The sequence below is a fragment of the Paramormyrops kingsleyae genome, chromosome 9 (assembly GCF_048594095.1).
Source record: "Paramormyrops kingsleyae isolate MSU_618 chromosome 9, PKINGS_0.4, whole genome shotgun sequence".
NCBI lineage: Eukaryota > Metazoa > Chordata > Actinopteri > Osteoglossiformes > Mormyridae > Paramormyrops > Paramormyrops kingsleyae.
In genome coordinates this window covers 24,286,581-24,301,274 of record NC_132805.1, presented here as the reverse complement: position 1 = coordinate 24,301,274, position 14,694 = coordinate 24,286,581, and the positions used below count along the sequence as shown (strand labels likewise).

The window sequence follows — 14,694 nt, the reverse complement described above, 5'->3', positions numbered from 1 at the left end:
TTTTTAATGGTGGGTTTTAAGGATGAATTGACGTAAAAAATAAATTAATTAAAAAAAAACTGGAGAATGTGAGCAGACTGGCGTTTTCACGAAAATTACCCAAAATATCCTTCATAATTTATCCTTTCGCTGAAGATTGTGTTAAATGGGATTTGACAGCATGCTGATATATAAAATGATCTATAGGCCTATTACTCAGGTTATCTTGGTTTTTACAAAATTGAAAGGTAAATGTTTTCTGTGGAAAAAAGAAGTATACTTTAACCAGAACATACCGCTGGCAATGGGCGATGGGAAGCGCAAAGGGTACACCCGTTTGTTGTTTGCCTTCTGTTTAATTGACGGTCGCGGTATCTTGGTTTTGCATGAGGTCTTAGTAGGCTATATCATTTTAAAGACGCAAATAAATCCCTTATTTGATTTAAAATCAGGGTAGTTTCATGAACATTTGGGGATTTATTTTGGCGGAGGTGTAAGTTATTGTCAAATCTTGAACTGACTGTCACCAGTGCTTGAAAAGAACGTTGTTGTAATGTCTGAATATTCTATATAATAAAATACTTTAACTGTAAAGTAAGGTTTTATTTTTATGGTTATAAATAAAAATGCAATTGTGAATATTAATATTAATAATAAGTTTACAATAGACCTTGTTCTTGTGTTTTTCACATTTTTGTCCTGAGGGCATCTGTTTTACTATGGTTTTCTAAAAAAAAAAGGCTATTGCTGTTCTGATCTAATGATTAACAGGAGACCTGTTGTAAGTGCTTTCGTGGAAAGAACTTAATTTCATCTATATTTTTCCTGGCTGCTTATTAATTTCAGTTAATTTCCCAAGTAAAGTGTGCACTTATTAAATATGACAATTCAGGTATTTTTAAAGTTTAATTAATTATGCAGAATAAAAGAGCTATCCCATTTTGTTTAGCTCCAAAAATGTATTTGTTTAACTTAAATTTCCCTTCATCAACTCTTTGATAATTTTTATAGCAGAGTATAACTTAGCTGTGTTCTATAGCCTTATCAACATACTTGAGTTTGTTTACATTTTACTTCTGTGCACAAGGCTATTACTTGTTACATTCTGCCATGAAACAGTGTTGTTAAACTACAAGGTCAACCGCATGCAAGGCTGAAGTGAAGTGATCACAACCAAAACAGTTCTTGTGGAGAAAAGTTGCCCTATGAAATTATGTGGTTGGTATGAAATGTAGAACATAGAATCAGAAACTAGCTCAATTTGCAAAAAGTGAATAAATGATAGAGGACCACATAATTCAGGATACTTTCATTAGACTACAAGGAAGCCTTCCAATTTGCCTGTCTCCTGATTCTATGCACTTTGCCTTCATTATCATCCATAAGCAGCTGGATTTGATTAAGTCAGATGGAAGCTCACATGGCTCATTCTCAAACACTCCAGCGAAATGAAAATCACTAATGCTTTGATATGCTTGCTCACGATAAGGAGTAATCAGTTGGTTCTAAAACACTCTAATCTTATACATTTCAAGACACACAATTAGAATCAATGCATATAATAGACATAATGCATAAATTACTTTTTTGATATATTGTATGTTCACATGCATCCTATATTATAAATATAATGTAAACATTTTAACAACTTTTGTCATTTTTAAAATTGTTTTATAAAAACGAATTTAGTTCATATGTTCTTAATCTTTACATTGAAACTTCTAGTCTCTATCACAGACTGTAATGGAGCCTCTTTCTGGGAAAGGAGGACCTTCCCATCTTGATGGTATAGACATCGTCATCAAGAAAGAAGAGGAGGAGCGTGAAGATTTGCTGGAAGATTTTCAAGAGTCTCCACTATTCGTCACCAAGCAGGAGAAGGAGGAGCACGCAGGAGAGAGGAAGTGTTATGGTTTGTACCCAATACAATGGGCACAGGTGCACTTAGGATGTGTCTGTGTTTCCTTCTGGTCAAGTAATTGTGTTTAGTATAACCCTGTTCATTGAACACTGCAGTAATTCAGTCCCATACTGGATTTTTATGAATCATGACTTCATCTTGCATATTGTCACTTCCCTTTTCCAGGATGTGCCCAGCCCCATATCACAAACTTTCAACCTACAAATGATAATCCAAGCACTCTGGAAGATGTGAACAAAGCAAAAAAGGTAAAGAAGAGGAAGAGGGTTTGTGAAGAGGAGGAGTGGGCTCCTGAGACAGTGGAAGATGACCGAGGTCCTGAGACAGTGGAAGATGACCGAGGTCCTGAGACAGTGGAAGATGACCGAGGTACTGACTCGAGGCATTGTCGCCTGTGCCAGCGCTGCTTTAGCTCCTCCTGGGAGCTCACTGGCCACTGCTGTACTGGCATAATAGGTACAGAGGACGGAGATGGCACAAAGTTGGAGTTTTGCTGCCCCGTGTGTGGTGATCGATTTTTGAGGCCCACTGCCTTCATAATGCACAAGCAGAGTCATGTCGGACAATCGCAGTACGTCTGCGGGGTGTGTGGCCGGACTTTAAAGACGCTCCGAAAGCTGGCCACCCACCGGCGGTCCCATACGCGCAGCCCCCTACTACACTTGCAATGTCGAGAATGTTGCCGATCCTTCCATGGCCTGGAAGCTCTGAGGGACCACAGGATGAGCCAACATGGTAAGGAAGCAGATAAGCAGGAGGAAGCAAAAGACATAGAGCACCGTGAGGCAAACACAAGGCCCCTGAGCAGTGATACAGAGGGCATGGTAGGTGAGTGCTTTTCCATCACTTCCGGTACCTTTGACATTGGAGCTACTAGTTCACCAAACCTGCATTTTGGATAGTCGCTGGAATACTGTAAGTAAAACAGCTGAACATTGTAGTCTGTGTGTGTGTTTTTGAGTTTCCAGTTCCATTTTTGTTATTTTAGACTTCCTCTGCCAACCCGTGGAGGATGGGTTTCCCCCTTTGACTCTCGTTTCTTTCTTCTAGGAAGTTTTTCTTGCTACTGTTACTTGTGGCTTGATCACTGGGGGCTTAGGGCAGGAGTAATGTAAAGCACTTTGAGACTATGTAATGTGAAAATGCATTATATAAATGAAAAGAATTTCAAGTGATAATGTAGAAGTATTGATAACATAACTGATTTGGTATAGTGTTCGTAATTTAGGATTTATAAATAATATTAAAATTGAATATATTTCATTAACCTGTTTATTCATTTGTTACTCTCATTGGGGCATCTATTGTATAAGTGTCATGAAAATGTCTTTGTATTGTATTGTATTTGTGATTTGATTTTATTTAATAATGGGCACAACATATTGGTTATGAGTGTCTTTAAGTTAAAAAAAGTGCATAGCTGCACACATTCTGCCATTGACTTAAGTATGGAGTTTTAGGAGATTTGCATGCTTTGGGTGGAGAAACACCAAAATATGGGCGTATTGCATGTAAATGACCCTTAATGACCCTTCTGCCACTGACTTAAGTGCGCTTAATTGCATTTTTTCCCCATGCGCTCTGGAGGGCTGTATTAAGTTACTCACCTCTACACGGCCAAATGCAATATGCCAGTTGTCAGAAAGCTTTCTAACCTGTATCATACATTTAGAAACAAATGTCACAATGTCACAATCCAAAATGGATGGATAATTCATAAAATTATATAATGCAATAGTATATAGAAATATATAAGTATATATACACTCACCTAAAGGATTATTAGGAACACCATACTAATACGGTGTTTGACCCCCTTTCGCCTTCAGAACTGCCTTAATTCTACGTGGCATTGATTCAACAAGATGCTGAAAGCATTCTTTAGAAATGTTGGCCCATATTGATAGGATAGCATCCTGCAGTTGATGGAGATTTGTGGGATGCACATCCAGGGCATGAAGCTCCCGTTCCACCACATCCCAAAGATGCTCTATTGGGTTGAGATCTGGTGACTGTGGGGGCCATTGTAGTACAGTAAACTCATTGTCATGTTCAAGAAACCAATTTGAAATGATTCGAGCTTTGTGACATGGTGCATTATCCTGCTGGAAGTAGCCATCAGAGGATGGGTACATGGTGGTCATAAAGGGATGGACATGGTCAGAAACAATGCTCAGGTAGGCCGTGGCATTTAAACGATGCCCAATTGGCACTAAGGGGCCTAAAGTGTGCCAAGAAAACATCCCCCACACCATTACACCACCACCACCAGCCTGCACAGTGGTAACAAGGCATGATGGATCCATGTTCTCATTCTGTTTACGCCAAATTCTGACTCTACCATTTGAATGTCTCAACAGAAATCGAGACTCATCAGACCAGGCAACATTTATCCAGTCTTCAACTGTCCAATTTTGGTGAGCTTGTGCAAATTGTAGCCTCTTTTTCCTATTTGTAGTGGAGATGAGTGGTACCCGGTGGGGTCTTCTGCTGTTGTAGCCCATCCGCCTCAAGGTTGTGCATGTTGTGGCTTCACAAATGCTTTGCTGCATACCTTGGTTGTAACGAGTGGTTATTTCAGTCAAAGTTGCTCTTCTATCAGCTTCAATCAGTCGGCCCATTCTCCTCTGACCTCTAGCATCAACAAGGCATTTTCGCCCACAGGACTGCCGCATACTGGATGTTTTTCACTTTGCACACCATTCTTTGTAAACCCTAGAAATGGTTGTGCGTGAAAATCCCAGTAACTGAGCAGATTGTGAAATACTCAGACCGGCCCGTCTGGCACCAACAACCATGCTACGCTCAAAATTGCTTAAATCACCTTTCTTTCCCATTCTGACATTCAGTTTGGAGTTCAGGAGATTGTCTTGACCAGGACCACACCCCTAAATGCATTGAAGCAACTGCCATGTGATTGGTTGATTAGATAATTGCATTAATGAGAAATTGAACAGGTGTTCCTAATAATCCTTTAGGTGAGTGTACAAAGCACATTACCATTAGGCTGGATGCAAGTGACATCTGCCTTGTCAACATGTCTAGCAGGCGTATCAATTAGACTAAACAACGTTCCTCGTTTTGCTTGTTGCCAAAATCATCAAGGATGTGATCCACTTTTCTTGCTTGAGGAATTAATTATACTTCTTGCATGACCGTACCTCCTTCTAAGGGTTAAGTGCCGGGGGCGTGTCCACGCTGATGAGGGGAGAATACACTTAACTCAAACGAGCATAACTTTTTAAGCATTTGACTTAAGTGCTTCATGGATCCCTTTGTAATCAGTGGTGGCTGATCCACAGAATTAGAGGAGATAGTACCTCCTCTATTTTTGAGATAAAATTACAAAACAAGTAACTTTCATAACTCACTGCTATAATTTTTTTGTAACAATCACTGGTTTGATTTTTTTTTTCCTCTAGAAACTCCATGCGGACCAATTGATTTCTTTTAGCATGCATATTAATGAGTGCTTTGTGCCTAATCATATCTCTAACCTTCAATATTTCAAGGTTTCTGTTCCTGTATTCTCCCATTTTAATGTAGAAGCAGATAGCCGTGCAGCTCACTGGCCATGACCCTCTGATGTTATTTGCCCCGCCCCTTTTCTCACATGTCCCGTGTTCCTCTCTGGGCCCCAGCCCACTCTCTCCAGTCTCCTCAGCCTCCCCAATGCTTGCGCTGCTTCATGACATTCCGTGATGCGGAGACGGCAGAGAGGCACCTGCGCTTTAAGCATCCGGCTGATTATGAGCAAAAGCTCCAAGGCCACACGGTGTTTGCCTGCTGCGTCTGCGACCGCACCTTCCCATCCTCACGCCTTCTTTCTGCACACCAGCGCACACACAGCAAATGGAGCCTGATCCCTGCTGGACTAGATGAATCACTGCAGGAAAGCAGAGACGAGAGAGGAATAAAGAGGAATGCTGAGATTTTAGAGAGAAAACAGATAGTTGACAGTAAGTTGAATGATTTTTCCAAAATATTACATTAGTATTCATAGATTTTAGACATTATTACATTTTCAGGTACAAAATGCATTTAGGCGCTCCTCTACTTATGAATGAGATACGTTCTGAATGGCTGTTCGTAACTTGAAAGGTTCTTAAGTCGTTGTTCGACATCATTTTAAGGGTATACGCAAGTACAAAGAACTAAGATGCTGGGAGTACGCACACTACACTGCTGCGCGGCAGGAGTAGTTGCCAGAAGTCATACTAGGCAGAATTGGCACGCAGAAAAAAAAAATTGATATTGCGGACAGGAAATGAGAGCCCAACAAACACAATTTGGACTTACAGTCCTCTTCCTTCATATGTCTGATATTTCATAAGTAGAGGAGCGTCAGTATAAGCAATATAATATTTCACAGATAAGTTAGCAAAATTCCTGCCCTGTAGTTTTCTATGACTTTCAGATAGTAGGAGCAGACCAAGTGGATCTAGTTCAATGTGTTGCTTTCAATGCCACATCATCTTCACCGATCTTCAAACCTGGGAACGTCACATGATCTCCAAGCACCCTCCTTCCATAGCAGCGCATTCACCTGGTGAGAGTGGTCGGGGATACCTGTCCCCGCGGCCGCCCCGGGGCCAGCCAAGGCCCTACCGCTGCTCCACATGTGGAGAGAAGTTCATCCAGGAGAGCTCCCTGATAAAACACAGCACCGAGTCTCACGTGGGCTGAGGGGGAGCGGCTGCCAACAATAAAAGGCATATTAGCGATAATGTTTATTAGATAAAAATTACAGGATGACTGGTAGGTTACTTACCCTGTTTTACAGATACAACTGTTATACTATATACAGTATATAATAAAGACTCAAACTAAATTTTAACCATCTACATCCAACAGATGGAAAATATAGGTTAGTTCAGAATTTAGTTCAGAATTTATCTTCGTAGAAAAGAAAACACTGACTTCTTGATATAGGTTAATGATCTGTCATTCTAGCCTATGCAACAAAAAAAACTCATGTAACTTTGTTGTCTTGTTTACCTTGTTATTGAACTAGGAACAGAGAACAGGATAGAGAATGGAATTTCAGGGGAAAAGAAGTGTGCTGTATGTGTTCATTAAACTATGAACAAAAAACATGTTCAGTTTGTACAGATTCATGTTGTGCACAGGAAATGGTTTGTGCCTGCCGCTTTTATTTTTGCACTCAGTGCAATTAAAGCTCAACGCACTATCCAGATGATTCTTAGCTCACACCTTACACATGGGATCAGGCACATACCCACGTTTCGAGTTTGAAATCTGGCAGGTATTTATGTATGGCTATGGGCCTGTGTGGAATAGGGCTTGGTTTAAAAAATTGATTTTCTGAATCAAATTAATCTTTATTTGCATAATCCAATAATGATTCATAAAATCCTAAAATTTACTTTTTTAATATATGCCTTTTACAGCCTATGGCATTTTCTCGTAGATGTGTGAGGCATTAATCCCGTCGCACAATGTGATTTGGCAGACATAAACAGGTAAAAACATAGTGGTAGCTGCTCCACTGAAGGTACAGTCAAGCTTAAAGGCAGATATCTAGTGTCATGAACAGCATGTCAGGCATAATCCAGATATAGCAGCTCTTTGAGCCAAAACTTTACTGGGAGGCACACCAGACTTTACACAGTGACAGTAGCCAAGCTGGGGAACATAGTGAGGGCAGACACATATACACATGGAACAGAATTTGCAGATGAGAAACTGGTGAACAGGTAGGACATGAGGGCTGGGAACAAAGTGACTGTTCTAGCCAATCAGGGACAAGGCGGAGGCGGACCATGACAATACCCTCCCCCAACTCTGGGCATGAGAGGCAACGCCATAACCAGGGCAGAACACACAAGACAAGGGTCGAGGGAGACCAGACATGACAGCCTATAATATACATAGGACCAGTGAAGCAAGACAAGACCAAACAAGATGAAAAGAGAAAACAGACCGGCAACTGCTGATGGACCAAGGAAAGTGACAGTGCCGGATGGGTGAGGGTCCAGCACTTGCATTTCTGAGTATGGTGTAGCTGAACTAAAGACTAAGCATAGCTAGTTTGAAACTGCCACCCACTGCGGTTTATTTTATCCAACTACTCTCATTAAATCAGTTTCCTATTTTAGTGCTGTAGCGGTTCAGAGCATATCTCAAGAAGGAAAGTGTTTTGTTGAGAAGCTGTTTAAGCAGTTAGATGTCGATTCTACCATCAAACACAGTAAAAAAAAAGCACTTAAAAAGTGCATTTAGTTAAGTGTATCCTCCTCTCATCAGCGTGGACACGCCCACCTCACATAGCCTGAAAAAGAAGGCGCGGTCATGCAAGAAGCATAATTAATTCCTCAAGCAAGAAAAGAAGGTCACACCCTCGATGATTTTGGCAACAAGCAAAACAAGGAACAGGGACTATTTCATTTACATTGTGAACCTTATTGAAATCTATATAGAAACCCTTTTATTTTGAAAATGAAGGCAGCGCAGTACCCTAGTATGCTTATGTTTGGTCATTCGCACAAACATGAGAATTCTTCGACTTTTTTGTGTAGAGCAATTTACATTACCTTTACTTATTACATATAATAAAAATATGTAATCTATAGCTCTGATTTAATGATTCCTCAACCATTTTCCCAAAATAGGCACTACCATTGCAAATAATAATAAAATTAAGCCTAATGTTTTTAATCTTTCAACTTCACTGCATCTAACCCACGATAGACACTCAGTATATAGTATAATAAGATGTTCCTCCATTCCTTCAGTTGTTCTGAAATGTAGTGTCAATTGTTTCACTCCACCACTGATCAAATTGACATTTTAGACAATAATAAAATGTGAGTCTGTCTTCAAACTAATTTTAAAAGTTAGAGAAAATTAGATAATTATTTTCTGAGAATAACCCATATTGTGTGTAAGAATGAACCCTTTCCACCGTCTTCATTCAGAACAATTCTGTAAACAAGCAAATATGCCTAACCAATAAATATGGGGTAAATATACCACTGGGCATACCAACCAGGCAGTGTGGCGGCATGTTGGACTATTGCCAAGTGTGAAGAGTGTAAGTAGCTCTGTGTAGTTAGTGTCCATCGTGCTGTTATTGTGCTGTACAGTAATGTCATGCATAGTAGGGCCTGTTTAATGTCATATGTTGTAAATACAGTGGTACCTCAGTTCTCGAACTCATTAGAACTCGAACCAACCAGTTAAAAAAAAAATTACCTAAAGCTTGATCTGAATCTCAGAAGCCGACCTAAGATAACTTGTACGCTCGGGGAAATGAGTCACGTGGCACGTCTCTCAGCGGAAACAAAGAGTAAAGCTTCAGTCTCAGCCTCGCATTCGCTGTGATAGCACCGTGCATGTTTACACTAACTGAACACATATATTTAGATAGTAAAAATACATTTAGACAATGATAGACAGTAACAGTAATTATTATTATATAATAAAATACATTTTAAAATAAAGATTTCTTATTCATTATTTTAATATTAATCATAAGCCATTCATACAACAATAATATTGTTGTGCCGAGCAGGGCCGGAACGGAGACAAAGGTGCAGACATCAGGGTATCGGCGAATACGGGGTTTAATTACAGGTAAGGCAGGCAAAACGCAGACAAACAATACAATGACCGGACTGGGGAAACAAACTGAAACGTGGACGAAATACAGAGGACTAATGACAACAACCAGAAACAGCTGATCTGGAGTTCTGAACGGATTAAATTTGAGTTCTGAGGTACTACTGTAATGTGTGTGTGCATGTGTGTGCCTACCGTGTGGCTTGTAGGTCTGGGCAACTAACATGGTGGGCAGTGTGTGTGTGTTGTGAGTGACTAAGAAGGGTGTGGCTGCAGAACAGTGGGCGACCTCCACTAGCAAGACTTTGTCGCTACCTCATCTGTATCAATCTGTTCAGACCGGGTAGCGACAGACTTCCACTGTAGGCTGGAAATCACATGACCTTCAATATGAGACCAGAAATCACATGACTTCCACTGTGGGGCCAGAAAACACATGATCTCCACTGTGGGCCGGAAATCACATGATCTCCATCTGGCCCAGACATGATGCGACTGAAGAGAACTCTGAAGGCTGAACATGCGTTTCCTTTAAAATTATGACTTTATGATATTTTAGTCTTAAATTATGATATTTGTAATAATATATAGTTACATAGAGATGTGAATTTCAGACTAAAACAGCCAATTTAAAATGACTTATTAACTTTCCCCTTGATTTAATTAAAGTAAATTCCCAATGTTGCACAGATATCCACAGGGGCGTAGATTTAGGGTGGACGGAGGGGATGTGTCCCCACCAATATCCTCCGACCATTGAAATGTCTCCACCAATAATTTAATCCACTTAAAAAAAAAAAACAATCGTGCTGTCAACATTAACTTAGACACGCAGAAAGGGATAAATCACGTTCTCTCCTTGAGTCCTCCCGCCCCCAAAACACATATGAACATTTTGATTGGCTGTGCATTTCCCTGCTATCATGTGAGAGGCTGTGGCTGCGTTCAGATACAAGCAGCGCCAAATGCAGTGGATTTTTTTCCCCGTGCAAGAAGGTGTGTTGGGTGACATGTGAGGCTGGCGGCAGCAAAAAAAAAGAAGCTGGACATAAGGAGCTTTTTTTCAAAGAAAAGTGTAAGTCACTTCAAGTTCGCTAGTGAATCCATCAAAGTCCATCAAAGTAACGACAACAGTTAACGTTAATGCTAGTGGGGTTTTTTTTTTTACCGCTTTGACGCACATTCATTATAGCAGGGCAGGCTATAGTCTGTGAATACGGACTTAAAACTAACAGCAGATTAAACAGCTAAATGTAAAAGTATAAATATGATCCCTGTCAGTTCTCCTAATCTAATGACGACTATTTGTCAGAAATCAGTCTTGTGAAAGAAATTGATATGCTACATACTAATATTGCCATGGCTAGAGTAGAATTTTATTGACAGTTCACCAATAGACAATCCACTTCGCACAAATAGTTTTTAAAATGCATTCACTGACTTGGCAAACATTAATAATTTGATTCGAGACTCAGAAAAAGTGAAATAAAATGATTGCTGTTTAAATGGCATGTGTTTATCCTGTTTTGTCAAGTGACAGAACCTAAACAACTGTGCTGTGTATCAGACAGTGATGGAGAGAAGGGGTCACAGGTGATGTTGAACAATGACTTGATATTATTATACCTAGTCTTCCTGAGATTTAACATTGTTACCAATAATAGGCTGAGGCATTCTCTGTCAATGCTCATAAGGAATCCCTCAATGTTTTTTTATTAGGGGACAGAAGCAGATCAGCCATGTTGTAGTTTGAATCTGAATCTGAATGTTGATTATATATAACATATAATATGTGTGTGTGTATTATACATGTTGATTATACTAATATTTAACATTATGAGGAGTGATAGGCTGAGGATGTAAGTGATTCATTAGTGTTTTTGGCAAAAGTTTTGAACTGACATGTCTCACTTTTTTGTCACGCTATTTCATCAGGTGGCAATCCTGTCAGGTACTAGTGCAGTCAGAGGGGAAGAGTTAGAGTCAAAGGTGAGGCCTATTAAAGGCATTGTCCAGCCCCCAAAAAAACTTTACTCACTATTTACTCCTTAAGTGGTTCCATTCCTTTGACATTACACTATTCCTTAATTTAACTTAATGAATTGCATTTCAAGTGGATTAATATCAATCGAAGCATTGCTAGTATTAATGTAAAGTGATTTTGCATTTTGCAGCATATTAAAAAAACATGCATTCCGTGGACGGAGTTGGGGTGGCGGGGTTGGTGTGTGGGGCAGGGGATGGGGGGGGGGTGGAGTCATAGGTCCCCACCAATGTCCAGAGCAAATCTACGCCCTTGGATATCCAGCACTATTGTGGAGGTCATGTGATTTCGAGCCTCCTAGAGGAGGTATATCCTCCGTTATTAAGAGGAATAGGATATAATACTAGTGGAGATAATAATAATATCCTATGATATTATACTAATAAATTATTATCAATATACTTGATAATAATTAGTATCTATACTTATTATTATACTATAATAATTAATAATAATATCCAATATCCTATAATAATTTCACACTTTTTCCTGCCATTTCTGTACCTTTGGCACACTTTTTCGACTTGGAGTGCATGGGAGAATTGACCCCTTAATGTCTTTTGCATTTCTAGCTAAAGCATAGCATTCCCTGCAGCCATTTTAGTTACAGATTTGTGACTTATTTGTTGACGCTTGTGTTTCTTGCCACAGTTTGTCACTTGTCACTTTTTAAGTTAAAATAAATCAGACATCCTCCTCGTTTTTTTTTTTTTAATCTGTTTAGGCATCAGTATCCAAATAAACAGAAGGTTTTGAACTAGGGATGCAAATTATCGAGTAATTCATTAATCAATAGTTGTTTCATCTTATCGATCGATGATCGATTAATTGCTAAGCGGCAATTTTTCTGAGAAGTTGAATTTCCCTCTGAATAGGTTCCATCTACTGTATACGTAACATAGAATGCTATCTTCTATATGATATGAAGAAAAAATGCAAATCATATTCCTTAATCAAAGGTTTATTCTGAGCTCACTTGAGGGCAGGGAATAACATTTGGTAGCATTTCAAACATATTTTGAATAGAAAATATCAAAATATAAGAAAGACTACTTAAAACGAAAACAAATTCTCGCTGCTCATCTGCTACATTGGAAACATAAATAGCAGCACCATAAAATATACATTCCTGAATAGAAAAAACTTCCACATATTGTGCATTTGGCGTCGTTGTCGTCATTGACCAACTTGAAGTGGCTCCATACTGCACTCCGTTTTGCCCTCTTCATCCTCTGTGTACCGTTTCTCTTTTATCTGTTGTTTTATCTGTTGTTTGCTTGTGTTCCCGCGTGTGCGTCAAGTACGTCTGGCGTCAAGTGCGTCCCACGAGGACTGGCAAGGAATTATGGGTTCAAAATACAATTAATTGCAATTAATTAATTTTAATCGAGTAATTTCTTATCGACAATTAATTGATAATCGATTAATTGCTTACATCCCTATTTTGAACACTGACTTTTCTCCTTGAATTAATATTGTTCGCTTTCAGCAAAACTGCAGTATTTAGCATGAATGATTCAGTTTTTAGCCTGAATCTGTATGTAGAGGATATTCAGTTAATGCAGTGGACTAGCATTAGCATGAGTACAGGGAGACCCACAGGCTCTGCTGCCGTTGCTGGACTAATTGCCTTGCCAGGGTTCTAAATGTGGCTGGCTGGGTTAGTTGGACAGAATTATACTTAAGAACATAAGAACTATACAAACGAGAGGAGGCCATTCGGCCCATCGAGCTTGCTTGGGGAGAACTTAACTAATAGCTCAGAGTTGTTAAAATCTTATCTAGCTCTGATTTAAAGGAACCCAAGGATTCAGCTTGCACTATGTTATCAGGAAGACTATTCCATACTCTGACTACACACTGTGTAAAGAAGTGCAAAAGTCTTAGGCAGGTCTTTCTCATAACCAGCTACCTTTATTTCAGTAGGTCCCATAAAATACCTGTACTTTATATTTCTGCTCCCTACATGGAGTACCTTACATTTGTCTATGTTAAATTTCATCTGCCAGGTATCGGCCCAGTCACTAATTAAATCAAGATCCCGCTGTAGCTGCTGAGCCGCTAGTTCAGTATCTGCTACACCACCCACCTTGGTGTCATCTGCAGTTTTCACCAGTTTACTGTATACACTCACCTAAAGGATTATTAGGAACACCTGTTCAATTTCTCATTAATGCAATTATCTAATCAATCAATCACATGGCAGTTGCTTCAATGCATTTAGGGGTGTGGTCCTGGTCAAGACAATCTCCTGAACTCCAAACTGAATGTCAGAATGGGAAAGAAAGGTGATTTAAGCAATTTTGAGCGTGGCATGGTTGTTGGTGCCAGACGGGCCGGTCTGAGTATTTCACAATCTGCTCAGTTACTGGGATTTTCACGCACAACCATTTCTAGGGTTTACAAAGAATGGTGTGCAAAGGGAAAAACATCCAGTATGCGGCAGTCCTGTGGGCGAAAATGCCTTGTTGATGCTAGAGGTCAGAGGAGAATGGGCCGACTGATTCAAGCTGATAGAAGAGCAACTTTGACTGAAATAACCACTCGTTGCAACCGAGGTATGCAGCAAAGCATTTGTGAAGCCACAACACGCACAACCTTGAGGCAGATGGGCTACAACAGCAGAAGACCCCACCGGGTACCACTCATCTCCACTACAAATAGGAAAAAGAGGCTACAATTTGCACGAGCTCACCAAAATTGGACAGTTGAAGACTGGAAAAATGTTGCCTGGTCTGATGAGTCTCGATTTCTGTTGAGACATTCAAATGGTAGAGTCAGAATTTGGCGTAAACAGAATGAGAACATGGATCCATCATGCCTTGTTACCACTGTGCAGGCTGGTGGTGGTGGCCTGCCTGAGCATTGTTTCTGACCATGTCCATCCCTTTATGACCACCATGTACCCATCCTCTGATGGCTACTTCCAGCAGGATAATGCACCATGTCACAAAGCTCGAATCATTTCAAATTGGTTTCTTGAACATGACAATGAGTTCACTGTACTAAAATGGCCCCCACAGTCACCAGATCTCAACCCAATAGAGCATCTTTGGGATGTGGTGGAACGGGAGCTTCATGCCCTGGATGTGCATCCCACAAATCTCCATCAACTGCAAGATGCTATCCTATCAATATGGGCCAACATTTCTAAAGAATGCTTTCAGCA

The 14,694-nt window shown here is 40.0% G+C and overlaps 1 protein-coding gene across 6 annotated transcripts in view; it reads left to right on the top strand.

Annotated features, from left to right (window-relative positions):
- Window positions 1–6,996, top strand: part of LOC111854822 (uncharacterized) — a 39,045-nt gene extending 32,049 nt beyond the window's left edge. For 2 of the 6 annotated variants that reach the window (XM_023833216.2, XM_023833215.2), the window contains exons 2-5: window positions 1,717–1,891; window positions 2,066–2,728; window positions 5,542–5,859; window positions 6,318–6,996. In XM_023833216.2, the coding sequence (XP_023688984.2) occupies window positions 1,723–1,891; window positions 2,066–2,728; window positions 5,542–5,859; window positions 6,318–6,586 (1,419 nt within the window). In that variant the 5' untranslated portion in view covers window positions 1,717–1,722 and the 3' untranslated portion in view covers window positions 6,587–6,996. Of the gene's footprint in view, window positions 1–1,704; window positions 1,892–2,065; window positions 2,729–5,541; window positions 5,860–6,300 lie in introns of all 6 variants that reach the window. The other 4 variants (XM_072716595.1, XM_023833214.2, XM_023833218.2 and 1 more) reach the window with 3 other exon arrangements.
- The last annotated feature ends 7,698 nt before the right edge of the window (window positions 6,997–14,694 follow it).